The sequence below is a fragment of the Nuphar pumila genome, chromosome 12 (assembly GCF_984573655.1).
Source record: "Nuphar pumila chromosome 12, dmNupPumi1.hap1.1, whole genome shotgun sequence".
Classification (NCBI taxonomy): Eukaryota; Viridiplantae; Streptophyta; class Magnoliopsida; order Nymphaeales; family Nymphaeaceae; genus Nuphar; species Nuphar pumila.
In genome coordinates, this window is record NC_143260.1 from 60,063,157 (window position 1) to 60,089,620 (window position 26,464).

Below are 26,464 nucleotides of genomic sequence, written 5' to 3' on the forward strand. Positions count from 1 at the left end.
AGAAGGCAACTCTAAGTACATCAGGCAAAGCCACTGCGACTAAGTCTGATCCGAAGGGTAGTTTCTCTATCTTTCATGGAAAAAAAAAACTAAAACTTAGTACAATACTAGGTTTCCTAACCCTTAAGGGGTCATTCCAATGGTTCTCTATATAGTCATGAATTTCTCAGGTTGGGGATTGTTAATCTATGTGTCCTAAGTAGGGGTGTGGGAGAGTAGGGTTTGGTTCGAAACCTCGTGGAACCAGACTTGGATCTGATTTTTGGGTATGGTATTGGGTCTGAAACCGAGTTTAATCAGGTCTACTATAAGAAAAACTATACCCGGACCCGATAAGAACTACATGAACTAGATGTTGGGATAAACCACCGTGAGTGGTGGTGGTTACCCACGATGTGGATAGCATCCCACCTGAAGTTGTTCTTTTCGATAAACTCACACAGAATCAGGGAGAACGGTTACGCAAACCGTTCTCACTCTGTGCCTATAAAAGGGATATTATGAGTGACCCCCAAATAGGGTATATACAGGGGAAAATGAGAGAGACAACATGTTTTCTTTGCTTACCTTTCCATTCAGAAGTTTTTTCATACGAGTGAGGGAACATGTCCTGCTCACCGACTGCATACGGCAGCCTACGCTCGTGGAGGATCGCAGTCCAGCTGAGGAGAAGCCTTCCTCTACTCCAGCCACCACCAACGGCTTTCCCTCCTCTGGTCGCCACAGCCTTCCATCGATCCCGACTCAGCAATGGCGGCATCAGGTATATCTTCCCCCTGCAATTGCATTTTTTACACAGAATCTGATTTCTTCTGTGTTTTTGCGCAGGCCAGCTGATCAACCCAATAATGGTTTTGGGCCCACGCTTGCATTGTTGCACCTATGCCCATCAAACCAAAGTTTTTTTCGGCGGGATTGTCAGCTGACGTCTACCCGACAAAACCCCCCTTTATTGTCGACCTTCATGGGGTTGACCCTTCTCTTTTAAGGGTTGAAAGGGGTTTTTGCATCTAGCGGGTCCAGGCCTGCGATCCATCGCCCTTTTTTCCAGTGATGTCGGTTGTGACGTCGTTCTCTTCCCAAAAAAAAATGACTTACCTCCATTTTTTGAGTGTTCAGTTGGGAAGGATGTCGTCGGCTCCTTATCTTCTTCCTTCTTCTCTGTCAGGGCAGTGCAGAGCCGTCAGAGCCGTCAGTGGCGACTGTCGAGTCGCCGGACCTATATTTTTTTGTCGCGGTTGTTGTTGCCCCATCGTCGAAAGCTAGTGACCATTGAGCCACTGACGGTGGTGGCTGCCTATTTCATGCCGCTTGGGTCATTGACAATCGTCTGATTGTCAAACCGTCGGAGCCGGCGATGGCGATCTACATCAGAGGAGAGAGAAGGGAAGAGGCGAAATAGGTTTTATTTTAAACCCTATTTTATGTTTTAGGTTTTATTTTAAACCATTTTCAGGTCTGGTCCAAGTTTGGATCCGGACCCGCCCCACCCGAACCGATTCATAAGGCTATTTGGATCAGATCCAGGATTCAAATGGGGGACCCAGTTTTGTAAGGATTTATGACTCGTAGAGATTTGGGTCCGGATCGGGTGTATAACTGGATCTGATCCATATTACCTAATTTGATCCATAAAAGCCTCTTTGGATTGGATCGGATTCAGTTCTTGGGTAATGGATCCAAAATCCATATGACCCTGACCCATTATGATTTTGGATTCGAGTCAGGTCTGTGAAATTCGTTTTGGATTTCTGGAATCCTACACAATCCACTAAGTTCTTTTGGATCGGGTTACGGTTCAAACCAGATCTGTTGACCCGTACTGACTCATGATATCGATCCAGGTTGGATCCGGATATGAGGCTATGGGTCTCAGAACCCAAATCTGAATACCTCTGAGTCTCTAGATCAGATCTGGGTAATCTGGATCTGGTTCTGTCTGTGATAGATCCAGAATCCGGTTAAAACCAGATTATATGGTTCTGGATCTGACAGCATGACAGAACCAGATCCATTGCACTATAACAGTGCATGAACTGTTTCAGTCAATTTGGATTAATCCTGAACTGATTCAGGTCTCTCTGGAACCGATTCTCAGTCATCTGAGACCGGTTTAGTGCTACAGGGACCGGTTCAGACTGTTGCAGACCCGATACAATATGTTTTTAAAACGATTCAGAGATTTAATAACTGGTTCATACGATTTTAGGACTGATTCAGGGGTTTTATCACTGGTTCATGAGGTTTTAGAACCGGTCGAGGGTCTTTTGACCGGTTCTTCTAGTTTTAGAATCGATTCGAGAGTCATTTGACCGATTCTTCCAGTTTTGGAATCGGTTCGGGGGTCTTTTGACTGGTTCATTCAATTTTGAGACTGGTTCAAGGGATTATGTCACCGATTTAGAGATTTTATAGTTGGTTCATAAGGATTGAGAACTGATTCAATAAATTGGTGACTGATTCAAGTTTTTATTTTATCGGTTTATCAATTTTTTGATATGAAAATTGATTTTTTTCTTTGGTCTATGAGCATAAGCATTAAGTTACAACATATTTAAAGTGTTATTTTATTATTTTATGAATATTCAATATTGGCATTAAGGATAGTTAGATGATTTAGTGTATTCATGTCACTAAAGTGACTGAATACACGTATGTTGTCAAAAAAATTCTAGTATTGTCATACAGTTTTAGCCAATATAAACATTGTACTTAGATTCGTGAAACGATAAATGACCCAAAGAAAGTTTTATCGTGTTTGAAATTTAAGTAGGGTAAAATAAGATAAATGTGTTGAGATACATCGCACATGTGTATCCAAAGGTACCTTGTGTTAATGGTCTAACGTCACAAGAACCTTAGTTTTATCAAATATGATCGGTATGCGAAGTGGTTTCGCATGTTGGAGCTCTTACCAAAGTAAGGCTTCAATGACCCCCTACACTCACCTGAAAATAAGCATATTAAGGGTCTTTATTCATTCATTTTTTCTATTAAGTCTTGTATCGTATGAATGTCTTTTGATATATGTCTTTTGTCATGCAGTTTCTAGTCCTGTGATTTTAAATGGCTTTAGTTGTATTCCCTTTCTAGATGGATCAAACTTTAGTGATTGAAAAAAGACTGTTCTTTTTACATTAGGGTGTATGGATTTAGATCTGACTCTAAGAATAGATGAACTCGCTGCCCTGACTGATCAAAGCACTGCTGAACAAAAGAGTGCTTTTGAGAAGTGAGAGTGTTCAAATAAGTTTAGCCTATTACTTTTGCAATCTAAGGTGGCTAAGAATATTTGCAATGCTATCCTGCAATGTAGGACAATGAGAGAATTTTTTAGTGTTATTAAAGCACAATTTGTGAGTTCAAACAAGGCCAGAGCCAGTACTCTGATGTCAAAGCTCATATCTATGAAATATATTTGATAGAAAACATTTGCCAATACATTTTGAAGATGAGAAACAGTGTCTCAGTTGAATGACATGAAGCTGACCATTTCTTATTCTTTGCTAGTGCATTTAGTTCTAACGTCCTTACCCTTAAAGTACATATCTTTCAAAATCTCTTACAACACATATAATGATGAATGGACATTTAATGAACTTATGTCCAAGTGTGTTGAAGACGAAGAGAGATTGAAAGGAGAGAAAGTGCAGAGTGCACATATGGCTTTTCATACACCCAAGATAGGACCAAAGAAGAATGTATTCAAGAGAAATGCTAGAAAGAAGCCAGCAGGGGATAAAACATACCAAGGTAAGCAATCCGACTCTGCTCCCATAAAGTGTTTCTTTTGCAAGAAGAAGAGACACAGGAAGACAGATTGCATAAAGTACAAGAAGTGGTTGGACAAGAAAAATAATTTGCCATTTATTTCTCATGAATGTAATTTATTACAAATTCTTAAAAATAGCTGGTGGATTGATTCTGGTGCTACTGTTCATATTTTCAAATGTCTACAGTTGTTCCTGAGTATAAAGAAACCAACAATGTATGAGAAGAGCATTTATTCGGGAAATAAGATGTGTTCGCATGTGAAGAGTGTTGAGACTTGTAGGATTACTTTAGATACAAGCGTAAATTTGGATCTTCATGATATTTTTTATATTTCATCATATAGTAGAAACTTAATTTCAATTTCAAAATTGGATAAAATTGAATATTATTTTAAGTTTGAAAATTTCAAATTATTCATTTATAGAAATTTTATTGAAATTGGTTCTACATCAGTTTATGATGGTTTGTATAAATTGAACGTGAAGATCCAAACTCAGGAGTCTTTGAATTCTGAATATGCATTGGTTGAGAATAAACGTAGCATGATTAATGATAAATCCTACATGCTTTGGCATCGAACGTTGGGTCATATCTCTGAAAAGAGAATAAAGAGGCTTGTAAATAAAGGGATATTGAAATCTCTAGATTTTACTGAAAATGACCCATGTGTTGATTGCATAAAGGCTAAGCATACAAACACATATAAAAAGGGTGGCAAACGCAGTAGTGAGATATTAGAGATAGTCCATACAGATGTATGTGGACCATTTACCCCTGTTACATAGGCGAAAAATATTTTGTCACTTTTCTTGATGATTATTCACGATATATGTATCTCTACTTGATCTTTGAAAAATCTGATATTTTTCAGATGTTCAAGGAATTTAAGAAAGAAGTAGAGAAACAAACCGATAAAGTTATTAAAATAGTCAGGTCTGATAGAGGTGACGAATATTATGGTAGGTTTACTGAGATGAGGCGAAGGGAAAGACCATTAGCATGATTTCTCAAAGAGGAAGGCATTGTGCCTCAATATATCATGCCTGATAGTGCCTACCAGAATAGTACAGCTAAAAGAAGGAATCGTACGCTTAAAGAAATGGTCAGGACCATGTTGAATTATTCAACACTTCCCATGAAGTTGTGAGGTAAAGCCTTAAGGACTGTTGTGCATATTTTGAATAAGATTCTTACGAAATATGTGCCTAAAACTCCCTACAAGTTGTGGACAGGTAGGGAACCATCACTATCTTATATGTACATATAGGGATGTCCAGCAGAAGCTAAGTTATATAACCCCCACATTAAAGCCTTTGATCCAAGAACAACCAGTGAATATTTCATTGGTTATCCAGAAAGATCAAAAGGATACAGGTTTTATTGCCCATCTCATTCACCATAGATTATTGAAATGGATAAGGCAAAATTTCTTGAAGATGGTTCAGTTGGACTAAGTGCACTTCAAAACCTTGGTTTTGAGAAAATACAGGATCCAGTCTCATCACCTCTTAAGGAAAACACTAAGAGATACCACATTATTATTCCTAATAATAATGTGGTTGATCACACAGTTGTTGATGCACAAATCCAAAGTGAATCTATTGTGGACAATGCGGAAGAGCATGAACAAGATGATCAGGTTCAGTCTGAGCCTGAAAAATGACCTATTTAGATATCCATAAGAATTAGGAGATCTGTCATACATCCTGATTATGTAGTGTACCTTCAGGAGCCTGGTGATTTCATAGATATAGATGATGATTCGTTGACCTTTATGGAAGCTGTGAAAAGCAAACAATTTACACACTGGATAGAAGTCATGAAAGAAGAGTTAAACTCTATGGCTAAGAATCGAGTGTGAGATCTTGTCAAGTTACCTAAGAGAGTAAAACCCGTAGGGTATAAATGGGTCTTTAAGACAAAAAAGGACTCCAAAGGTAACATAGAGAGATATATAGCAAGATTGGTTGCTAAAGGATTCACCCAGATGGAAGGCATTGACTATAATGTGACATTTTCTCTTGTCTCAACTAAAGAGTTAATGAGAATAATCTTGGCCCTCGTAGCTCATTATGACTTGGAGCTACATCAGATGGATGTAAAAACAATGTTCCTCAACGAAGATCTAAATGAAGAGGTATACATGGATCAACCTTTTGGTTTATCTGAAGATGATTGTTTGGTTTGCAAGCTTAACAAATCAATATATGGACTTAAACAGACCTCCCGACAGTGGTATATTAAAATTTTCTAAGTCATTGTGACTTTTGGGTTTACAGTGTATATACCTTAAGGAAAGTGGGAGTAAGTTTATTATATTGATGTTGTATGTGGATGACATTTTGCTTGCAACCAATGATATAAAGTTACTTTCAGAGACAAAACAATTTCTTGCATTACATTTTGATATGAAAGATATGGGTGAGGCTGCTTATGTTCTTGGCATTGAGATCCGTCGAGACAGAGCAAGAGGTTTTCTAGGCCTCTACCAAAGTTCCTACATAAATAAGGTGTTAAAACGATATGGGATGGAGAATTGTTCTCTTAGTTCAACACCCATATCAAAAGATGATAAGTTGAGCCTAAAGGATTATCCACAGGACGATATTGACAAAGCACAGATGAGTGTTTATCCATATGCATCAGTTGTTGGCAGCTTGCAATACACGTAGACTTGTTCACGATCAGATATCTCTTTCGTTGTAGGGGTGCTTGACATATTTTAGTTTAACCCAGGCATATCCCATTGGAAGGCTGCCAAGAAAGTCTTGCAATATTTGTAAGGGACAAAAGATTATATGTTGATGTATCATAAAGTTAATCATCTCGAGGTCATTGGTTACTCAGATGCGGACTTATGATGATGCCTTGATAGTAGAAAGTCTACTACTGGGTACATCTTCTTACTTGCTAGGTGCGCGATCTCTTGGAAAAGTGGAAAGCAGACGACCACTGCTGCTTATACCATGAAGGCAGAATTTATAGCATTGTATGAGACTACCTCGCAGGCCATATGGTTGAAGAACTTCATATCACAGTTAAAGGTGATCGATTCCATTGAGAAGCCACTGAAGGTCTACTATGATAATGAAGCTGCAGTGTTCTTTTTTAATAACAATAAAAGTACTACATCATGTAAACATATGAAATTAAAGTACTTTGTTGTTAAAGAAAGGACAGAGAATCATCTAGTGCATATTGTTAATCTTGGTATTAAAGAGATGATTGTTGATCCTCTTAATAAAGGGCTGGCACCAGGATTATATTCCAAACATGTATTGAGGATGTGCTTGTTAAACTCTTTTTGACATATAAATAAAGTGATCACATCCAGTTCATTGATTCTTATTATTACTTGTTTGTTGTTAATCTCATAAGGATTAGATATTCAACTAAGGATCTATGAAATAGATTATAAAGGCCAATCTATTCATCAAGTCTTCATCAAGTCATTCCCATAAAGTTTTTTGGTTAAGGGTTTATCGTCGAAACAAGTGGGAGAATGTTGGGATAAACCACCGTGAGTGGTGGTGGTTACCCACGATGCGGATAGCATCCCACCTGAAGTTGTTCTTTCTGATAAACTCATACAGAATAAGGAAGAATGGTTACACAAACTGTTCCCACTTTGTGCCTATAAAAGGGGTATCATGAGCGACCCCCAAATAGGGTATATACTGGGGAAAACAAGAGGGACAACATGTTTTCTTTGCTTACCTCTCCATTCAAAAGTTTTTCCATACGGGTGAGGGAACAGGTCCTGCTCACCGACTGCATACAACAGCCTGCGCTCGTGGAGAAGCCTTCCTCTGCTCCGGTCGCCACAACCTTCCATCGATCCCGGCTCAACAATGGCAGCATCAGGTATATCGGCCCCCTGCAACTGCATTTTTTACACAAAATTCGGTTTCTTCTGTGTTTTTGCGCAGGCCAGCCGATCAACCCATCATCAGACCCGATAAAATAATATTTTTTTATCATTTTTACATTGAAATTTTGCAGGTCTTAATGAAAACCAGGGTTGGGCTCGGGTCTGGTATAAAATTTCACAAACTATACCCGAATCCATGTATTAATCGAACCTTTGGGTTAGGACCGGGTCTTAATCGGGTCTTCTTATTTATCACCATATGCAGACCCTACAGTGTTTGGCCCAGGTAAACCAGACCTGTTGGCACCCCTAGTCCTAAGCATAGAGACAAAAGTTTAAAATAGCAACTTATCGCCAAGATTCTTCTCATGAGATTTGGAAAATTTTCATTTCTCTTAATTTTTTTGAGAAAATATCTAATAAAAATAAATTAATGAATATTTAATAAATATAAAAAAATTAAACATTTTAGAAAATGATATGAGTTTAAGGTCTTGTCCAAAATTGAAACTTCAAAATAAAATAATTTAAACGTTAGACTTTAGGAGACCTTTCCTATTCTCAATGCATTTAAAGCTTTTAATTTCCAAGATAGATTTTAGGAAACTATTTTTTATTATCAGTACTTTCCAATGCTGCTTTGAAACTCATTTTTTTGTTTTTGGTGGATGAGAGGAAGTTTTATTACTATTAGATGGGAGAGATAGAGAGAAATATGAATTAAAAGATAGTTTAATGAGAAACTTTTCACTTAAAAATAATGTTGTTCAATGCTTTTTAAATGAATTTAAAGCAAGGGTCTCTTTTTTTTATTAAATCTAGCGATAAAACATAAATATTGTGATAGAAACATGATATTTAGGTTTTGTAAAAAAATATATGATATTTTGAAAATATCACAAGAATTTAAAGTTTAAAACGCTAAGATAATATATCATGTTTTTTTTTGTGATATTTTCAAAATATGGCCGACATTTGTCAGTATGCATCCACCCCTTTTCCTCGTGAGAGGGGAGTAGCCGATGACACGGGCTGAACTGGTTTTCACTTGATTTTGGCCCGTTTCACAATATCATCAACCCAAATCCGCCCCGAAACCCATTTGAATCCTCAAACCCTAATAAACCCTCTTGGGTTGATCCAAATTTACTTAGTCTTAAACCAAACCCACAATCAAAGATTATTTTTTTCATTTGACCCAGGTGCTACTCCAAAACCCATTAAGGACTTGGACCCAGTTATGGAATATCTGAATTTACTTAAACTTAATTGGATCGAAAATGGTTTTCAAGTGAATTTTTCTAGCCTGGCGCAAAGTAAATATGTGGATCCATTTGAAACCTATTTAAATCAATCAAAATTCAATATGGTCCACATATCCCTTCTGCTTAGATCGTTTGTTGATCAAATCCCACTAGTGCCATGCATATCAAATATCGAGTTGTATCAATTATATGGTCTACACAAGTTGAAATAAATTGGAAGAAAAGAAAGTATGATCTTACGCGAGTCTTCTCCAACCTAAGAAGAATGATGTAGGAGCGAAGCATAGCCGACCGGGTCTAAGAATCATTTGGATCTAATTATTTTTTTAGGATGTTATTAAATTTAAATTAAATATTAGATATTTGATTGACTTTTGTTTTTTAGTTAGATATTGGATCTATCTCGAATCCAAATTACATTAGGGTTTTGCCTTTTGTCTATACATAATTTTTGTAAAGGGTTTTATTTTCAGAAATGACGAATGAATTATTCAATGATTTAAAAAAAAATGCTACTCATTTTCAAAGGTTCATAGTTTAGTATAATGGTAGATCGTAGGCTTCTTCCCAAATCCAACATCGAATTTGCATAAGTAGCCCAAAACTTATCCTAATGAGATAAATAGGAATATAAACTAAAACTTATTAAGCCTCAAAGGGTTTGGCACATTGGAACAAGCCTTGGCCACAAGACGGGTGGTCAGGATTCCATTCCCATGTGTCAAAACCTCTTTGCTTTTAAGCTCTTGCTCAGCCGAAGCCAGCTGGCGGCAAGGGGTGAATCACGGGTTTACACTGTCGGTTGGAAACATTGTGATATAAGTTAAAAACAGAAAAATCTCGTTTTTCAAAAATTTGCAAGAATTTGAAATTTTTTCATAAATCTAGCGTTTTTGTTCGCCAAAATCTCGACAATAAAAAAATATAAAAAAAAAAATTATAAGAAAATATTAATACAAATTATTTAAAAATAAAAATACACAGTTTTTCACAATAAATAGTTATTGAAAACATAAATATCACATTTAAATTGCGGTATTTATGTTTTTTCATAAATCTTGCGATATTTTGAAAATCTGGCAAGAAATTTTCTCACGATATTAACATGATATTTTTCATAATTCTCAGGATATTTGCGACAAGCTGAGCCGGTACAACTAAGTCTCATCTAAAGAATGGCTTCGTACTTAGTACAAGTCTAGGTTTCCTAACCCTCAAGAGGGTCATTCCCGTGGTTCTTTAGGTAGCCATGAATTTCTCAGGTTGGGGATTCTTAATCTCTGTGTCCTGAGTATAGTGACAAAAGTTTAAAATAACAAATTATCACCAAGATTTTTCTGGTGAGATTTTGAATTTTTTTTATATATCTTGAGTTTTTTTAGAAAATATCAGATACAAGTAAATTAATTAATATTTAATAAATATGAAGCAAAACAAAATTTTAGAAAATGATATGGGTTTAAGGTCTTGTCTAAAAATTGAAACTTCTAAATAAAATCATTTAAAATTCAAAATATGGGTGTAATTTACACATTGGACTTTAGAAGACCTTTCCTACTCGCAATGCATTTAAAGCTTTTAATTTTTAAAATAGATTTTAGGAAACTGTTTTCTATTATCAACACTTTCCAATGCGGCCGTGTGGATAAAGTAGTTTTTATGTTTTTGGTGGATGAGAGGAAGTTTTATTACTATTAAATGAGAGAGAGAGAAAGGGGGAAGAGCGATGAATTAAAAGATAATTTAATGAGAATTTATTCACTTGAAAACAATGTTGTTTAATGCATTTTAAATTAATTTAAAACAAGTAATGGTCTTTTTTTATATTTTAAATCTCGCGATAAAAACGTAAATATCGTGATAAAAATGCGATATTTATGTTTTGTTAATAATATCACGATATTTTGTAAATATCGCAAGATTTTAAAGTTTAAAATGGTAAGATAATATATTATTTTTTTGCGATATTTTCAAAATATCTCGGATATTTGTCTGGTCCTAAGCATCTAGACTTGGACATCCAAAGAGAGAATACCCAAGTGCACAAATTGTCGAGCTTCATCATCAACGGGGAGGTTCTGCCTGATCAAAGTTCGGAATGTGGTTTGATGAACAATGGGACATTTAAGTCCGAAAAACGTACGTTTCACATTAATTCATCATTTATTTTAATTGCTTGAGTTAGGTTTTTAAATATATACTTATCACAACTTTATATTTTATTGCACAAAATTTTTAAACTTGTATGCCTGTATGGAGAGTCGAACTTTGCACGTCCAAACCCCGTTTGGGAGGATCCAAATTTGAAACGGGCCAGAGCCTTCTCATCTTGAAAAGGACGGTTCAAACTCATGGTATGGCTTCCATGTCGCTTTTCGAAATAGAGGTTTTGTAAAAGTATTTTGTTTTTTAAGAATTTCCTTATGCATAGAGATATAATTAATTAGAACTGTTTCTAGTCCTCAGGATATTAGCTTTATCGAGATGCATGTGTGTTGTAACTACTGAAACTGTGAATGAAACGTGGTGGAGTTTTGTTTTTTCTGAAGGCCTCGTTGAAGATGATTCAAGAAGATGATTCAATTCCTAAGGATGAACCAGAGTTGTAGGGGAAGCGGGAGCAGGAAACGAGGCACTTTCAAAATTTTAAGAAGTGAGAAGTGCAGGATGACTTGGAAGCTAATCAGGAATAGTCTGGAAAGCAACCTAAGAAGCAAGGGGGCAGCAAAAATAGAGAAAAAAGTAAGAAAAAAAAAACACAAAAATGAAAAAACAAGAGGCGAGCTTCCCCTAAATAGGAAGCGCGCTTCTCATTTTTTTTGGCGCTTTCCCGCACGTTTCGGAAGCACCACATTTCACCGGAGAAGGGCTTCCCCATATAGTGGTGCTTCCGGTAACCCTGGGATGAACTTCCTCCAAACACTGTCCCAAACATTTTGACAACCTGTGATCAAAAGGAACTTGGGAAAGTTGCTGTAACTGCTCCACCACAAGGGCTCTGCCTCATTCTGTCAAATGCAACCGAGAAATCCTCCTGCTTCCACCTGGTTTCTTCTCCTATCAGTTTTTGCAGGACTCAACTGAATGAAAAGGTTCAATTTTACTAATGCGACTGCTACTTGTGGCACCAATTTATTCAATTGAACAGAAGAGTCTTTGTTATGTTCTCTGGAGGTAACATATTGCCTGTATACCAACCAAAATTCAGTCCCCAAACCACAGCTGAATTATCGGATGCTTCATTCATGCCATTTTTAAGAGATACATTGCATAAAATGACACAAATCAGAAAACTTGTGGTATACAGTATCCCTTTTATTGCAACACTTTAAGCTTTCAAATTCTGTTGAGCTTTTGCACAAGGTGTGATTCACCTCACTGATCTGGCTCTTAGATATGGGTTGAACTAGAAAAAGATGAACAATCAGGTGGCTAAGGTAGCAGAACGTCAAAATCACTAAGAGTCCACTCTGCCATCTCATCTTTGTCACTGATAAATATTTCTGTTCCGACATCCAAAGACGTCCATATTCTTCTAGCCGGCGGTGTTCCTGGGTCCTGGAAAAGAAATAAAGGATGTGAACTAATGGAAAATATTCCAGTTCAAAAGCCTTTCTTCAGCAATTAATTGCATCAAGCAGCAAAATCGAAAAATGGAGAATTTACAACTGATAAATGTATCATATTCATGCAGTATGAATGCATGAATATGCTCAAGCACAAGTTGCAGATTGGCGAGCACTTCTTCGAGCATGTATCATCAAGTCAGATTGATAACAAAAGATTTCATGCCATTTCCTAGGAAATTTCATCTGATAACTTTCTGCGAAGGAAGAAGGTTCACCTGATAAAAGTAGAGTCTTGAGGAGAGGCCACCAACATCCAACTCCCATGTCCTGGGGTCCCCAATCCAGCCTTCCCCTGGCTTTGAAGGATAACTATATGCTGCCCATGCCGGGTGGGGCAATATCTGAACCAATTCCTGTGCCTGAGGATTGCTGTAAGGATCACAGGTGCTGAAAGGCTTCTTTAAGTACTTGGCATTTCCAGGGCCACAATAGTAGTGGTAAGCAGAGTATGGGAAGTTGGCAGTGTCAGTCCTGTGAATCTTGGTGTTATTAGGAGTGGTATGGAAAGGTGGGCAGGCCTGCAAATTTGTGGGGGTGCACCATGCTGGTGTTTGTGGATTGATGATCATCTCACTGTATCTGGTTACGTCGGTAAGAACATCCCCATTACAGGGAGATCCGTCGTTTTTCCAACAACTCCCAATATCCATCAGGTAAAACTGGCTTTTAGGCCCTCCTCCTTGCTTCACATCAAGTGTTAGCCGAACCTTGAAATTGGGTGACTCTGGAAGCTGAGACAGGACAGATGCATTTCAATTGAACACTTAAAGGAAGAAGAAAAGCAATAAAAGCCATCTGTACTTTTGGTTTTTGTTGCTTTATTTACATGGGTGATGATCAGTCATTATGCATCAGTATGTTAAACATTGGCTATTGGCCAAGAATATATGTAAGCTAGTTGTCTCGGAGAACAGCATTACGTGAAGAAACAGGAGAATGTGATGTTGAGGAAAAACCAGTCAGGGCGTGACATTTAGCACATGCAAAGAAAAAAGAAAAGAAAAGAGAAAAATTGAAACTTGAATATTGGTTGGAGTAGGATTTTATACAGGCAGATGCATGCAAAATGGATAAAGGTACAGGGTTCTCTATGAGGGTCCCTACTATCTGCCCTGACTTTTGTATATGGTTAAATTGGTACATCATATCCCCTCATGTACATGGCATGTGTGATAAAATGTGTGTGTGTGTGTGTGTGTGCGTTTGTGTGTGCAATCATGCACTGGGGTGCACCCAACTGTGCCTTTTCTAAAGCCTTCTTGATTAATTATTGGTGCAAGGTGAAAAGAAGAGGTCTATTGAATAGCAATGCTGTTTATATCCCATTTTGAGTCTGAAAACGTAATGAACCTCTCTCTCTCGTTTATACACAAACACAAAGATGAAAATATGACATGAAATATTTCTTTTTTCAATTTTTAATATGGAATTGTCCCTTGCATTTTATTTCTGCCAAAATAAGTGTATTTCCAAAAATTTCTTTCATGCAATAGTTTCGTTTACAATACAATTTTGTAAGCCTACAAAGAAAACAATCAAGGTTATGTTTGAAAACTGGTAGCAAGGACGAAAGTTAATGCATTTGGTAAAAACTTGGTCAAACTAGTTTGGTGGTGGACGTTTGGAAAGTAGTAGCTGGTGTGAGAGTGTTTATGCATTTGGGATGGGAAGTGAGGTCCTCGGCTCTTTGTATTTGCATTAATGAATGGATTTGATAACTACCACCTCCTAGAGGTGGTAGCTGCCAGCAGCTGCTATTTTCCCAAATGCATGAACTCCTCCCGACTATCAGTTTCTGCCAGCAGCTGCCATTTTCCCAAATGCATAAACTCCTTCCGACTATCAGTTTCCACAAGGAGCATAAATGAAAAACACTATGGCATCACTCTCTCTTTCTCTCGTTTATACACAAACAAACACAAAGATGAAAATATGACATGAAATATTTCTTTTTAATTTTTAGGAAAATTTTCAAACACGCACCTAAATTTTCAGTCATAATAAAAAACAAACCTAAGCTTTCAAAATTGTCAAAATCACACCTAAACTTTCTTATGGTTAACTAAAACAGCCCAAGGTTAAATTCCGTCAAGGTTTCGGTTAAATGTGCATTGAAATTACAAAATTTCCCTTACCAAGCAGCTTTGAAAACAGAATTTCAAAGTTTCCCAAGTGCAGAAATGAATTTTATGACCCAAACTTCTGCCCACCAACACACTCAGTGCCAACTGTTCTCAAGAGTGAATCAGACTAATCCTATAGCAAATAGAAATCTCGTGACTCGAATCCTAGCAGATGTGCACCTGCACGAACCTTCACTGAAAGCCCCCATCTTCATCCTACGCACATCAATCAGGGAGTCCCAACGCCAAGAGCAGTGAAAGGGAAGATTTTTCCAGCAAGTGTTTGGTGTTCGGCAAGCAAAGGGGGATTCAGAAAGCCATTGCTCCCCTCCTAAGAGAGAGAGAGAGAGAGAGAGCTTTCCTGTTTGTAATAACACCTATTCGTATGATGGGTAGTGACGGAATGGGGAAGATTGAACGAACCTTGTGGGGAAGACTTATCCAAAGGCAATCCATGCTGAAGACAACTTCGAGTCTTCAATGATGGAGATTGTGAGAGAGAATGAGCGTGGGAAACCAAAAAAAAATCCCATTGTCTGGAGGCAAATCAGTAACTTCATCCTGTTAACTGAAGTTTAGTTAATGTTCACCCAAGTTAAAATGACAAATATGTGTCTTTAATTAAGAGCGATTAAATTTAGGCGTGTTTTCAACCATATCTAAAACTTAGCTGCGTTTTTTATTATTGCCAAAACTTTAGCTGTTTTTTTTTCTCTTAATTTTTAATATAGAATCGTACCTTGCATTTTGTTTATGTAAAAAGAAAACTGTACTTCCACAAATTTCCTTCATGAAATAGGTTGTCTTTTAATACAATTTTGTAAGCCTATAAAGAAAACAATTGAATGAAAAAACCATAGGGCACCTCTCTCTCTCTCACACACACACACACACAAACACATATTTAAAATGTGATGGAAAGTATTCTTTTTAATTTTAACATAGAACTGTTATTCCAAAAATTTGTTTTATACAATATTTATCCTTTATGATACAATTTTATAATCATCCTTGATATGAAGTGGGATTAGTATCAAAGCTGCCGGCACTGGTTTGAAATACTTTCGTGCAAGACCTCTGTCTTTCCATTATGTGTATGTGCGAGAGAGAGAGAGAGTCTTTTTAGACTTGTAGACTAGTAAGTTCAGTTATGTGTGCGTTTTTTTGTTATCCCACAGACCAGTGGATTCTGCCCAACACGAGGCCAGGGCATTCACCCTTCCTTCCATGTGCCTACCATGAAATAGGGATGGACGGGTCGCGAGTCCTATCTTACATGAAACAGCTGCCCCTCTGTATTCATCGGAGCAGGCCCTTACCACCATTGTCTAATTCATCCTTGATTATTTATTCAAAGAATACAAATAATAAGAATTAAAATAGCAAAAGAAGAAGTCTATTGAATATCTTAAGAGATTCAAATACCAGAAATTTAGTTTTTCTTTTTCTTTTTGGTGTGTGTGTGTGTGTGTGTGTGTGGTGTGTGTGTGTGTATGTTGGGGGGGGGGGGGGGGGGGGGGCGCGGGGAAGCAGTCACTGAGAGGATGTTTAGGTACCCGCTTATCCGGAAAAGTGAAGAAAATGTGAGATATTGCATTGTAAGCCAATGCATGCAATATCCCAGCTTTTTCATGGAGGTGCCTCCCCCTTTTCCGCCCCCCAATATCCAATGTTCCCTACTGTCAAATCCTGAAAAAACAAAGACAACGATACGTCTCTTCTTCAAGTAGACATAAACAGCATAACTCAAGGAGGAGAGACTAAAATCTACTGTACCATTGCTTTGGAAGCTAGAGGGAATCGGATTGAAAAGAGAGAAGAAAAGTTTACCAGCTCCATGGATAAGAAATTTCAAGCTTCATAACAAAATGTAATTTTTTCAGGCCCACCATAGAAAAACAAAAACGGGGTTCTCAGGCTACTTACAATCTTGAGCATCCCTCTGGTCTCATAATGGTATCCTCCAGAAAGCCCACTTGTGGCATCTGCTCTGAGATATAGCATCAACCATGGGTACTTCTTGGATGTCTTCACCCTATGACTAAATACCCAACTCCCAACCCCTGCCTTTTTCTCCCAAACCACCTCATAAAATGAATTGCTGCCAAGCCCACCCCTCAAATCTACATCCAACTCATAGCTACCGTTGAAGCTCCCTCTCAAGTTCTCCTCATCTACAAAATGAGTCTGCTCATGATAGAAAAGTGGTTGGTTCATGCAGCCTTCACCAAAGCAAGGGAACCTTGGAGTTTGCTTGAAAGGCCCAACTCTTTTCCCATTCTCAGGACACAATCCGGCCGTTGTATCCAAATTCCCACTCTTGAGCATCACCATCCAAAACTGCCATGGATTTGATGCGTCTGAAACTTCACATTTGGAGCCCAAGTATAGTTCCTTTCCCACTGCATACAAGTCTGCATTGTTCAGAGCTTCAGGTGTCACTCCCGGAAATGGTGTTCCCACCCCAAGTCTGTTCTCTTCTTCTGTCACCTTATGAACAATACACTCACCTACAAAACAAGAAACAAAGGTGTTGGATTGGGAACATTATTAATGTTGAACTTTACCGTCTCTTCAACACGAAGAAAACAATGAACCTTTCTTCCTTTTCAAATGGTTTAATCCGTTTGTGGCCTTACTAGTGATGTCAAAGCAATCAGCAGCTCTAGGACTACCCATCTTTGGAGCCTCCTTTCCCACTTCATTGCAGAAGTTCCACGCTTCAAAGGCAACTCTGAGTCCATCCCTTGTCATTCCAGGGTCACCAACTGCTGATACATACTGCTGTGAAGCTGAAATCGTTGGCAAAAACAGGATCTCTAGGAGGAAAACAAGGATGAAGATCTGATTTTCCATAGATGTTTTCTAGGACCAGGCTAAAGATGGTGTACCACCAATCAGGATTTTATTCATTTACACGCATTTACAATTTGCTAAAAGCAGATGCGGATGACAAATTTCAAGCAAGCACAGATTTGGTGCAAGTCGAGACCCAAAGTTCTGTTTGTTATGGGTATAGTTTTTTGTGGACCGGTGCCAACTGTAAAGGGGTTGAGTTTGGCATGTTCCCCTTTCTCTCCTTGTCAGTTGTGTTGGGACAGAATTCATTAGCTGGGCTGTTTTTTCTGCTTTTTCGCCTTTACTGGTAGTCCCACATTGATATGCAGGAAAAGTAGTGTTTATTTGGTTCCAACGAGAAAAAAAAAAGGTGAAAACTATTAGCTCATTGTGTATCCATTATTTAATTTGTATATATATATATATATATATATATATATATATAGAGAGAGAGAGAGAGAGTTATTTGGTGTGTCTCATCCAGTACAGAAAGAAAACAAAAATAGGCCGGTATGTGTCCAATAAAGTATATGTGCATTATTAGTTCGCAAGAGAGAGAGGGATGCTACTTTCGCATGAAAGAAAAAAAAAGAAAATGAGAACATAAAAGAAAAAGAAAAGAAAATGAGAACATATGCCGGCCCTTCTATTAAATAACATGTGAGCGCATAATCATTTCTTGGTATTACTCATGATAATGGTGCATTGGAGGTATTCCTTGCCTTTCAAGAGCCCAAGGCATAAAGGAAATGCCTCAACGGGTTGGGTTTTGGCAGGGACTCAGATGGGGGACAAACCTATATCTGATTTGAGATGCTGGTATCATGTATGGATCTGGATTCTATAAGAATTACATAAACCAGACCCTAAACATATAAAATAATACTTTTTATCTATTTTACATTGAAAATTTACTCATCTTAGTTGGAACTTGGGTCGGACTCAGATCTAGCACAAAATTTCACAAACCATACCTGGCTTATTAACGAAACATTTTCATTCTGTCCAATCAGCCTCCTTATTTATCACCAAACTCTGATCTTACAGGATTTGGCTACCTATTGACGCACCCTATCAGTCAATATTTTCGGCCTATCTTCCTGCACCGAACGATGTTTTTGACATACCACTAAACACGAATCTAGCGGCCTCGTGCATCTTGTCCGTGAGTAAGGACAACCACTGCAAGCAGCAGTACTTGTCGCGTGGTCGGTAGGGGGAGTGGTACAACTGCTTCATTAATTACAATATCGGGGTTCAGGATCACGTGGTAACCTGTCCAAATTCAACTGAAGCCTCAAGACAGTTCATGGACTTAAAAGCCGCTGACCCAACATTAACTTGAAGCATAGGGCACTCAGGCTATGTTTCACTTTTTTAATATATTCTTGGGGCTTTTTTATTGCATGTGACTGTCTTTCTCTCTTAAATTTATGTTGGCAGGGTAAGTTGTAGTAAAATATTGTTCAAAAGAGATTTACTTTTCAAATCTCATTACATTGCATTGATTTACTTTTTCAAATCTCATGATATTTTCAAAATGTCATTTTCTAAATCTCACCTTTGAATTACGTGTCAACCAAGTTTACTTTAGAGGTTCCGTGCCAAAATTTTGTTATATTTGATTGCTTTTATGGTACTATACAAATGAGACCCACTCAGAGAATCACATGATCCAAAACTTGTTTTTCTAACAAATAATGCTTACAGATTATATTTATAAGGGTCGGATCAACTAAAAAAGTTTAATAAATTTGACAGTCTAAAACTTCTATTAGGTGGGAGTAGATACTCAGGGAGCACCCTATCATTACCACATATATATAAAAGAAGCTCATGGGCCAGCCCGTTAGTCTGCGGGCTTCCCCGGCCTGACCCGATATTTTGTCGGGTTGGGCTTTATTTAAAAAATTAGGCCCATGCCCGAACCGTTCAGGTCGAGCCACAAGCCGCCCAGCCGGTTGTCCAGACCTACCTACCTTATTGGTATGCTAAAAAAAAAAAACCTGACTTTTCTACTACTAGGACATACTGGCCCTTCTATTAAATTGGCGTTAAATTAACTATGGTTAAAAAAAAATCACCACGTTTAACAGCCTATGTTACCTTTATTGTTGGAAATTACTTTACAAAAAGAAGCTACAAAAGTGACATTCAAGGAAAACGTTAAAGTCTTATTTCAAAGAGTTAATTAGAATTAGGTGATATAAAATAGTAACTCAGGCAACCATCTAAACAATTTCTTCGTTTATCTTAAATATTTGAAAATCGAGGAAGCTAGATGTAAATTTGTCATGAGTTATGTGCCTATATATAAATTACCCAACTATTTTCATTTAAATCTTTCTCGATGAGTTTTTTTTTTTTACAAGAATTTCATTTAAATCTTCTTTACCATGACAGAAGATCCCATGACTACGATAGTGTGCTGGAACAATCCAACTGTCACGTTGGACTGAGAGCGGTACGCTAACAAAGAAAATTCTAAAGCCAGAATGCCAATGTATTGCATAATGGTACACATTGTACACTTATGTCCCCATACAATCAAACGGCTCGAAGGTTTTGAAACATTTATTTTCCACAATGTACAAGTACAACCATCCATCCTGCTTTCAGTGTTTGTGACTACCCAAAGCTATATCGCGGGGGCCTTTAGCTTCTAAGCCCGTGACGTCATTGAAAACAAGACGCCAATTGACAAAAAAAAAACGTCTGAATTTTCTAGGTCAGTCAATTGTTTGTCAAGAGCAACACTTTTGATTCTTTTTTCTTCTCTTCTTTGCTCATGTTCGTTCCTTTTTCTTTTCTCTCTAGCACGATAGACTTCAAAGCAGATTCTTTTTTTTTTTCTTTATTGTGGGAAACTTCAAAGCAGATTCGATGTCTCAAAAACAAAGAAAATGATAAAGTCTATTAACACTATATATAAGGTTGCAAAAAGGAATTGAAAAGCATGCAGGAAGCCAATATAGAGAAACGGGGGTTTATTTGTACATGTGAAGTGAGAAACGAGAAGTTAATAAGAATCATTTAAGAAGTTTTATTAGAATTGTATAAAATTTAAGGAATTATAGAAAACATAGTCATTTAAGATTTATTATTCAATTTAATTAAAAAATAAGTCAAGCATTATAAGAATCACAATTTGTTAATTATTTAAATAAGTTATTTTTTTAGTAAAATTCATTTCTTATGTTGAAAATCTAATGATCTTCCAAGTGTGCTTATAATAAAGGGACCGCATTCCAGAAGAGTGAACCTTCAAGTTTTCAAATCGGCTTGCCAAGAAGCCAGCTTACCAAGATAGAAGCTTCTGCAAAACACGGTATTTCCTGGGTAGAATTCTCAAGGAAATTGTGGACTACCAAACTTACCACTTAAAACCCATGCACTCCAAGGCAGTGTTTGATACACTGGACAAACTCCGCTTGGGCAGAACAAGCGGTGTTTGTCTGGTACTCACCAGCCACACCCCCTGCGTCCCAAGCTGACACGCTGCCTGGGATGCCATTTGTGCTGTCCAAAACAGCTGCATTGCAGTGTATCGAACATGGGACAACATCTGGGCAGGGACAAGTCTATCCCCGCACATCCTAAACAGTCATGCATTTCAACGGAGACTTCTTGCCTGTCAAGTGCAGTTTTCAGTGCTCAACGAGGCACTATGGCAATCTGGCTAAAGTCCCAAGCACACAGGAAAACATATTTCCTTTCTAGTTCACCACGCTGCTATTGTCTGCCATCTTACCCAACACCCTGGATCCAAATGCACCCTATTCAACATCAACGATCATGTCAACACAAGATGATTTTCTTTTATTTTCCTTACAGGATAAAATTGATTCCACTGAACATTTAGCACAATGACAATACAAAATCCAAAGAAACTACCTAATGCTCAAAGAACCTTAACTCAACCATGGCTTCTTGCTGTTTTGTTGAATACCAGGCAACAGCTTTAGCTGAACCAAGAACTTGCAAGGCATACTCAAATGCATAAATCGACTCATCTACACGAGGCACACATGCACCATTCCTAGAATCTAACATGACTGTGGAATCAACTCGGAAACTGATAGGGCCCACAATCTGCAAAAGATCAACAGCAAGTCCAAACCAACAATTAAAAGGAACTCAAACAGTACAAATCTCTTATGAATTATTGTTCAAAAACATGCCTCCTCGAATGGATCATACATAGCCCGTCTGGCATATAACAGAAAGTGAGAAATGCTTTCTAATGTTTTAAGAAAGACTAATTACAGAACAAAATAATACTCCTACACCTGGCTCAGATGGGCAACATTTCGGGACCAGAACTTTAGGTGGATGGTGGCAGGGAAAGGAAATAAGCTAGGCTTCTGGCAAGAGGCTCAGGCAGCTAAAAGATTCGCTCAAGCTTGTTTATTTAATAAACAAAGCAAGCTAAACCTTAACTAAAGGTTCATTTAGCTATACTAACCAAGCTCAAGCCTGATCTTAAGCTCACTAAGAGCATGATAAGCTCATTAAAAACTCTACAAAAATATTAAAAGCTCGATATGTATATTTTGTAGCGTTTAGAATCTTGGACAGGTGACAGCTTCAAATCCTGTGCTCTCAGTGATAATCACAGTTGAAACAAATAAAATTTTTATTGTTCATGGAGTTGACTCGGCTCGAACTTAGCTAAGCTCAACTAAGTTGAGCTTGAACTTTCACATTCAAGCTTGGCACAATGCTAAGGCTCAAGCTTCACCTGGCTTGCTTGCAGCCTTACCTGGTGACAAAGTTAAGGCTGACAAAAACCCATCTGACCAAATAAAAATTCCAGAGGATTACTTCTACATTTTCTGTATTTTCTTGAGGGTAAAAATAAATTCCTGAAGACCTTCGCACAGTAACATAGTAAAGAGAGAAAAATTGCACACCTGCTGTTGAAATGAAAATGTAATATGAGGGGAGACAGCACAAATTGCTCCCAGATCTACTTGTTTCTTCTTGTAAACGTCATGTAGTAGATGAGTAACACCTCTGAGAAATGATGCACCAGAAGAGATTTCCAGACGAGCACCGAGTCGGGTAAGGTCCATGAATAGCTTCTGAAAATTTCCATACTGACCTGTACAGGAAAGTGATGCAAATGTGTCAGCTGATAAAAGAGAGTTCCTCCATTCAGCAAGCAAACCAAAGTCTCCAGATGTCCGCATTTCATTTGCAAGTTCTATTGTAGAGCTGCCACCAAAAGATGCACTGATAACACTACCTGTACGAGGCACAAAGAAATTATGATATTAAATCCTTCTTATTGTCAATTGATTATGAAGGGCAGAAAAGTATCTAAAGCAAGAAGCCGCTCACATTGTTCCTTGCATAAGAGGAACCAAAGTTAAATGATGATTAATGGGAAGGGAATTGAACAACAAATTTTCTGCAAAGGTGTAATATTTCTAGGGACCTGTACCTACTAAATACCTTGTGAAGCTGATATGGTAATTTACTAAATAACAGGAAAAACAATTTTATTGAAGGGTAATCATAACGTTTTTATTCTAATTTTCAAGGGACAAGGTCAGCAAGGGAATGACATGGGATACAACTTTCCCTTAACATAGTTGCATCCTCTAGGGGGCAATACAAGAAAAAATAGAATCACCCAGAAGAACAGGTAGCAACAATCAGATATGACAGATACCTTTCACATGGCATTAGAGCTTCAAGATTCTCCAGTTCCCACAAACTCTAAGATACGTTTGTGTTACGACTCAAGATCGCTTTACACCAACAATCTGATAAATACAGCCTTGACACATTCTAGATGGATCTGTATCACATTCTTCAGAACCATATGAAGCCATTCAAATTTGATTTTTCTTCATCCACAAGAGTCTACTAATACTGTCACAGATGCCGACTCATTGGATACCATAATGAGTGCTTTTGTATGATAAGTTCCTTCTCAACAAGATTTTTCTTACAAAAACTCAAAAGGTTGAAGAGTCTAAAGCTTTTGCTGTAGCAGTTAAAAGTTAATAAGTGGGTTAAGGCCTTAATATTTGGGCTCAATTCTTCACGTCCAATGTGGCAGATGTTAAAATATATATATATAATTTTGTTGTAATTAGTAATGTCCATCAGGGGCATTTTTAGTCTTTTTCTTTTTGTATCTAGGTCTGTCCTATAGGGACAGTTTAGTATTTATTTTTGTTTTTTATATTTTTTGTAATTGCCTTGTTTTTGAGGGGCTCTATGGTCTTTAACCATAGAGTCGTTGGGAGTGCTCCCAACGACTCTATGGGAGCTCCCAAGGCTTCTTGCCTTTGTTCTCCATGTGTATAAATAGGGACAATTTGTCTCCATTCTTGTTAACATTCTTTTAAAGCATTCTACTCAATAAAGATTATATTTTTTATGTTTTATTGATTTGACTCTTTGAAGTCTTGTATATGCACTTTGTGCTTGTGTAGTGCCTTAGTGCTTTTGTATTATTGTTTTTCCGCATATTTCATTACAGGATTGTTGGTTGACTTTTCTATCAATTAAGAACACGGTTGGCTTGAAATGAGTTTCTAAAATCAGGTACACAACTAGCATAACCATTGAATGCAAAAAGCATATCGTTCCTCAAGCATACAAACGAGAAAAGTGACTTAACAACAATGAGACCTGCAATACTGTACAGCACAGGGTACGTCAGACAAAGATGCTAAAAATGTTCTCTACAAAGGGACAACAGGAAAAAGCATATACTGCACAATAAAGGAGCATGCAAACTTCAAAAGGACATACAAGAACTGATAAAAGGCATGGTTCATAAGCTTATCCAAGGAATATATTAACAAGCAGCCTACTTGAACATATTTATGCTGTCAAAATCTTTAGACAGGTTTCAAACATAGGAACTTGGTGATCTCAAACATCTCCAATGAAAAGAACCCAACAAAAGGCATGATATCTAGAATTCAAATGGTCATGCTTGAGCTTCTAACCAGACAGAGAGTGAGATATTGCTAGATTTTCTAAGCTCAAACATACTATGAATCAACACCCCACAAAAGATAATTAAAAGAAACTTCTCTAAAATTTGCAATAATATCAAAGAATTTTTAGGGTCACCATAATTGTCACAAGCTTTCTGTTTGGCGCAACTGAATGTATGTGCAGCATGGAGTGCATCTTACATATCAAAAAATTTGATGTGTGCATGTAAAATCGGATAAATTGTGCATGACCGTGTGTGGAAAGGTAGAATGTGAGAGCGGGCTAGATGAACGTCACTGAGTGGAAAATGTGATGTTGAATTGTAACATGTGGCATCAGTTGAGTAGTGTGGTGATGTGCAATGGTAGCATGGTACATAGCAGGCAGTGATATCATTGCCCAGCCAGCAGCCAGCATTCTGTGGTGGCACATATCAAAGCAAAAAGATGAACTCTAGAAGAGAGAAGTTGAGAGGAAGAATAAAAGGAAAATTCGTTACACGTTAAAAATGAGAGACATACAACAATATAGGGGAGACTTTCCCTCTACCTCACTAGAAGACAAAAACAATCAACTTTACTCCTAACTATGCCAAAATATAAAACTACCCATATAGCACACAAAATAGTGATATATATTACATCAATCTTAACACTCCCATTTAAACCTGAGATGATGAAAGAGGAATCATCCCAAGTTTGAAAATGAAAGAGCTAAAATGCAAAGGAACAAGACTCTTAGTAAACACATCAGTAATTTGATCCTTAGAGCTCACGTGCTCAAGATAAATGACTCCATCTTCATAGGCTCTCCTTGTAAGGTGACAATTTATCTCAATATGCTTAGTCCTTTCATGAAACTCTAGATTCTTTGCGATATGAATGACTCATATTGTTATAATACAAGGAGGTCCAACCACAAATGGGAACCCTAATTCCCCCGGCAGCCATATGATCCAGATAATCTCAATTATAACCTGTGCTATGGCTTTGTACACTTCCTCAGTTGTAGATGAAGCAACTCTTTGCCGCTTTTTACTTTTTCATTAAATTAAAGAGATTTCAAGAAAAATGCAAAATCCTATAGTAGAGAGATGATCTCGAGCAAACCCTCTAAAATTTGCATCACATAAGGTTCTAAGATTTGTAGAGGAGGACAAACAGAAGAACATCCCAAAATGCATAGTGTCTCTTATATATCTAATGATCTAGAGCAAGGTTGCCAGATTAGGAAGCGGAAGCGAGAAACGATATGGGAAGCGGAAGTGAGAAGCGATGCATTTTAAAATGTATAGGAAGCGGGAAGCGATAAATAAAAAAAAGAAATATAATAATTGAATGTGAATCATAATGAAACACAAATAAAAACTAAAATAAAAGTGACTAATATTAAACTTCATGATTTTTTAGTGTAAGAATTAAATTTTTAACAAAATCTAAAAATGATGATTACCAATTTAGAGAAAGCACGTGGAAGTAAGTGAGAAGAGTGAGAGAAAATACATAAAAAAACAAAAAAAGTTGAGTAAGAGAACATATAAGATAAATAAATGAAGTGTGTGGAAAGCATAGGAGAAGCGTGGGAGAATCGAGGTTCTCATCAAGTTTCGGAAGCGAGGAGTATCGCGCTTCCGAAGCGAGTTTTCGGGAAGCGAGCTTCCCACCTATCTAAGAAGCTTCTGGTAACTCTGATCTAGAGTAGAACTGCAAGGTGTCCTGACCTAGAAGAACTCATGAATTGGCTAACCACATGAGTTGCATAAGTGATATTTGACCTGGATATGATCAAGTATATCAAACTCTTAACTAGCTTCATGTACACAACTGGATCCTTTAGCTCAAATGCATCTGAAGCCCTCAATTTTACATTTGTTTCTATAGGAGAACTAACATTTTTACAATCATCTACTAGTCTCGCCTTTACAAGATCAGTTGAATACTTATGCTGAGACAAGTAAAGTTCTCTCTTTGAATATGCAACTTCCAAACCAAGGAAATATTT

At 37.5% G+C, this 26,464-nt stretch overlaps 2 protein-coding genes across 3 annotated transcripts in view; both read right to left on the bottom strand.

Moving 5' to 3' along the window:
* Positions 1–12,029: 12,029 nt before the first annotated feature.
* LOC149820960 (uncharacterized) lies at positions 12,030–17,680 on the bottom strand. Of its 2 annotated transcripts, none has more exons than XM_089983875.1 (4): positions 17,260–17,680; positions 16,589–17,172; positions 12,755–13,270; positions 12,030–12,468 (listed from the first exon to the last, which is right to left on the bottom strand). In XM_089983875.1, exons 1-4 carry the CDS (start codon positions 17,516–17,518, stop codon positions 12,343–12,345), a joined length of 1,485 nt encoding a protein of 494 aa, XP_089840001.1. In that variant the 5' UTR covers positions 17,519–17,680; the 3' UTR covers positions 12,030–12,342. The 2 variants fall into 2 exon arrangements, with proteins under 2 accessions (XP_089840001.1, XP_089840002.1); XM_089983876.1 differs by having other exon boundaries at positions 17,302–17,643.
* A 3,618-nt stretch (positions 17,681–21,298) lies between these two features.
* The window catches only part of PDE320 (pigment defective 320), a 43,085-nt gene continuing 37,919 nt past the window's right edge, over positions 21,299–26,464 (bottom strand). Inside the window, exons 4-5 of the mRNA XM_089982160.1 lie at positions 22,414–22,748; positions 21,299–21,592 (exon numbers count right to left, since the gene is read on the bottom strand). Of these exons, the coding sequence (XP_089838286.1) occupies positions 21,395–21,592; positions 22,414–22,748 (533 nt within the window). The 3' untranslated portion in view covers positions 21,299–21,394. The remainder of the gene's footprint in view (positions 21,593–22,413; positions 22,749–26,464) is intronic.

Bases quoted from the DNA above. Each gene is read 5' to 3' on its own strand.
- LOC149820960 (XM_089983875.1), bottom strand. From the start codon at position 17,518: ATGGAAAATCAGATCTTCATCCTTGTTTTCCTCCTAGAGATCCTGTTT. The intron at 17,173-17,259 runs GTTCATTGTTTT...CTTGTTTTGTAG, and splicing joins CCATTTGAAAAGGAAGAAAG to GTGAGTGTATTGTTCATAAG. The intron at 13,271-16,588 runs GTAAGTAGCCTG...GTCCTGTCTCAG, and splicing joins CCAGAGGGATGCTCAAGATT to CTTCCAGAGTCACCCAATTT.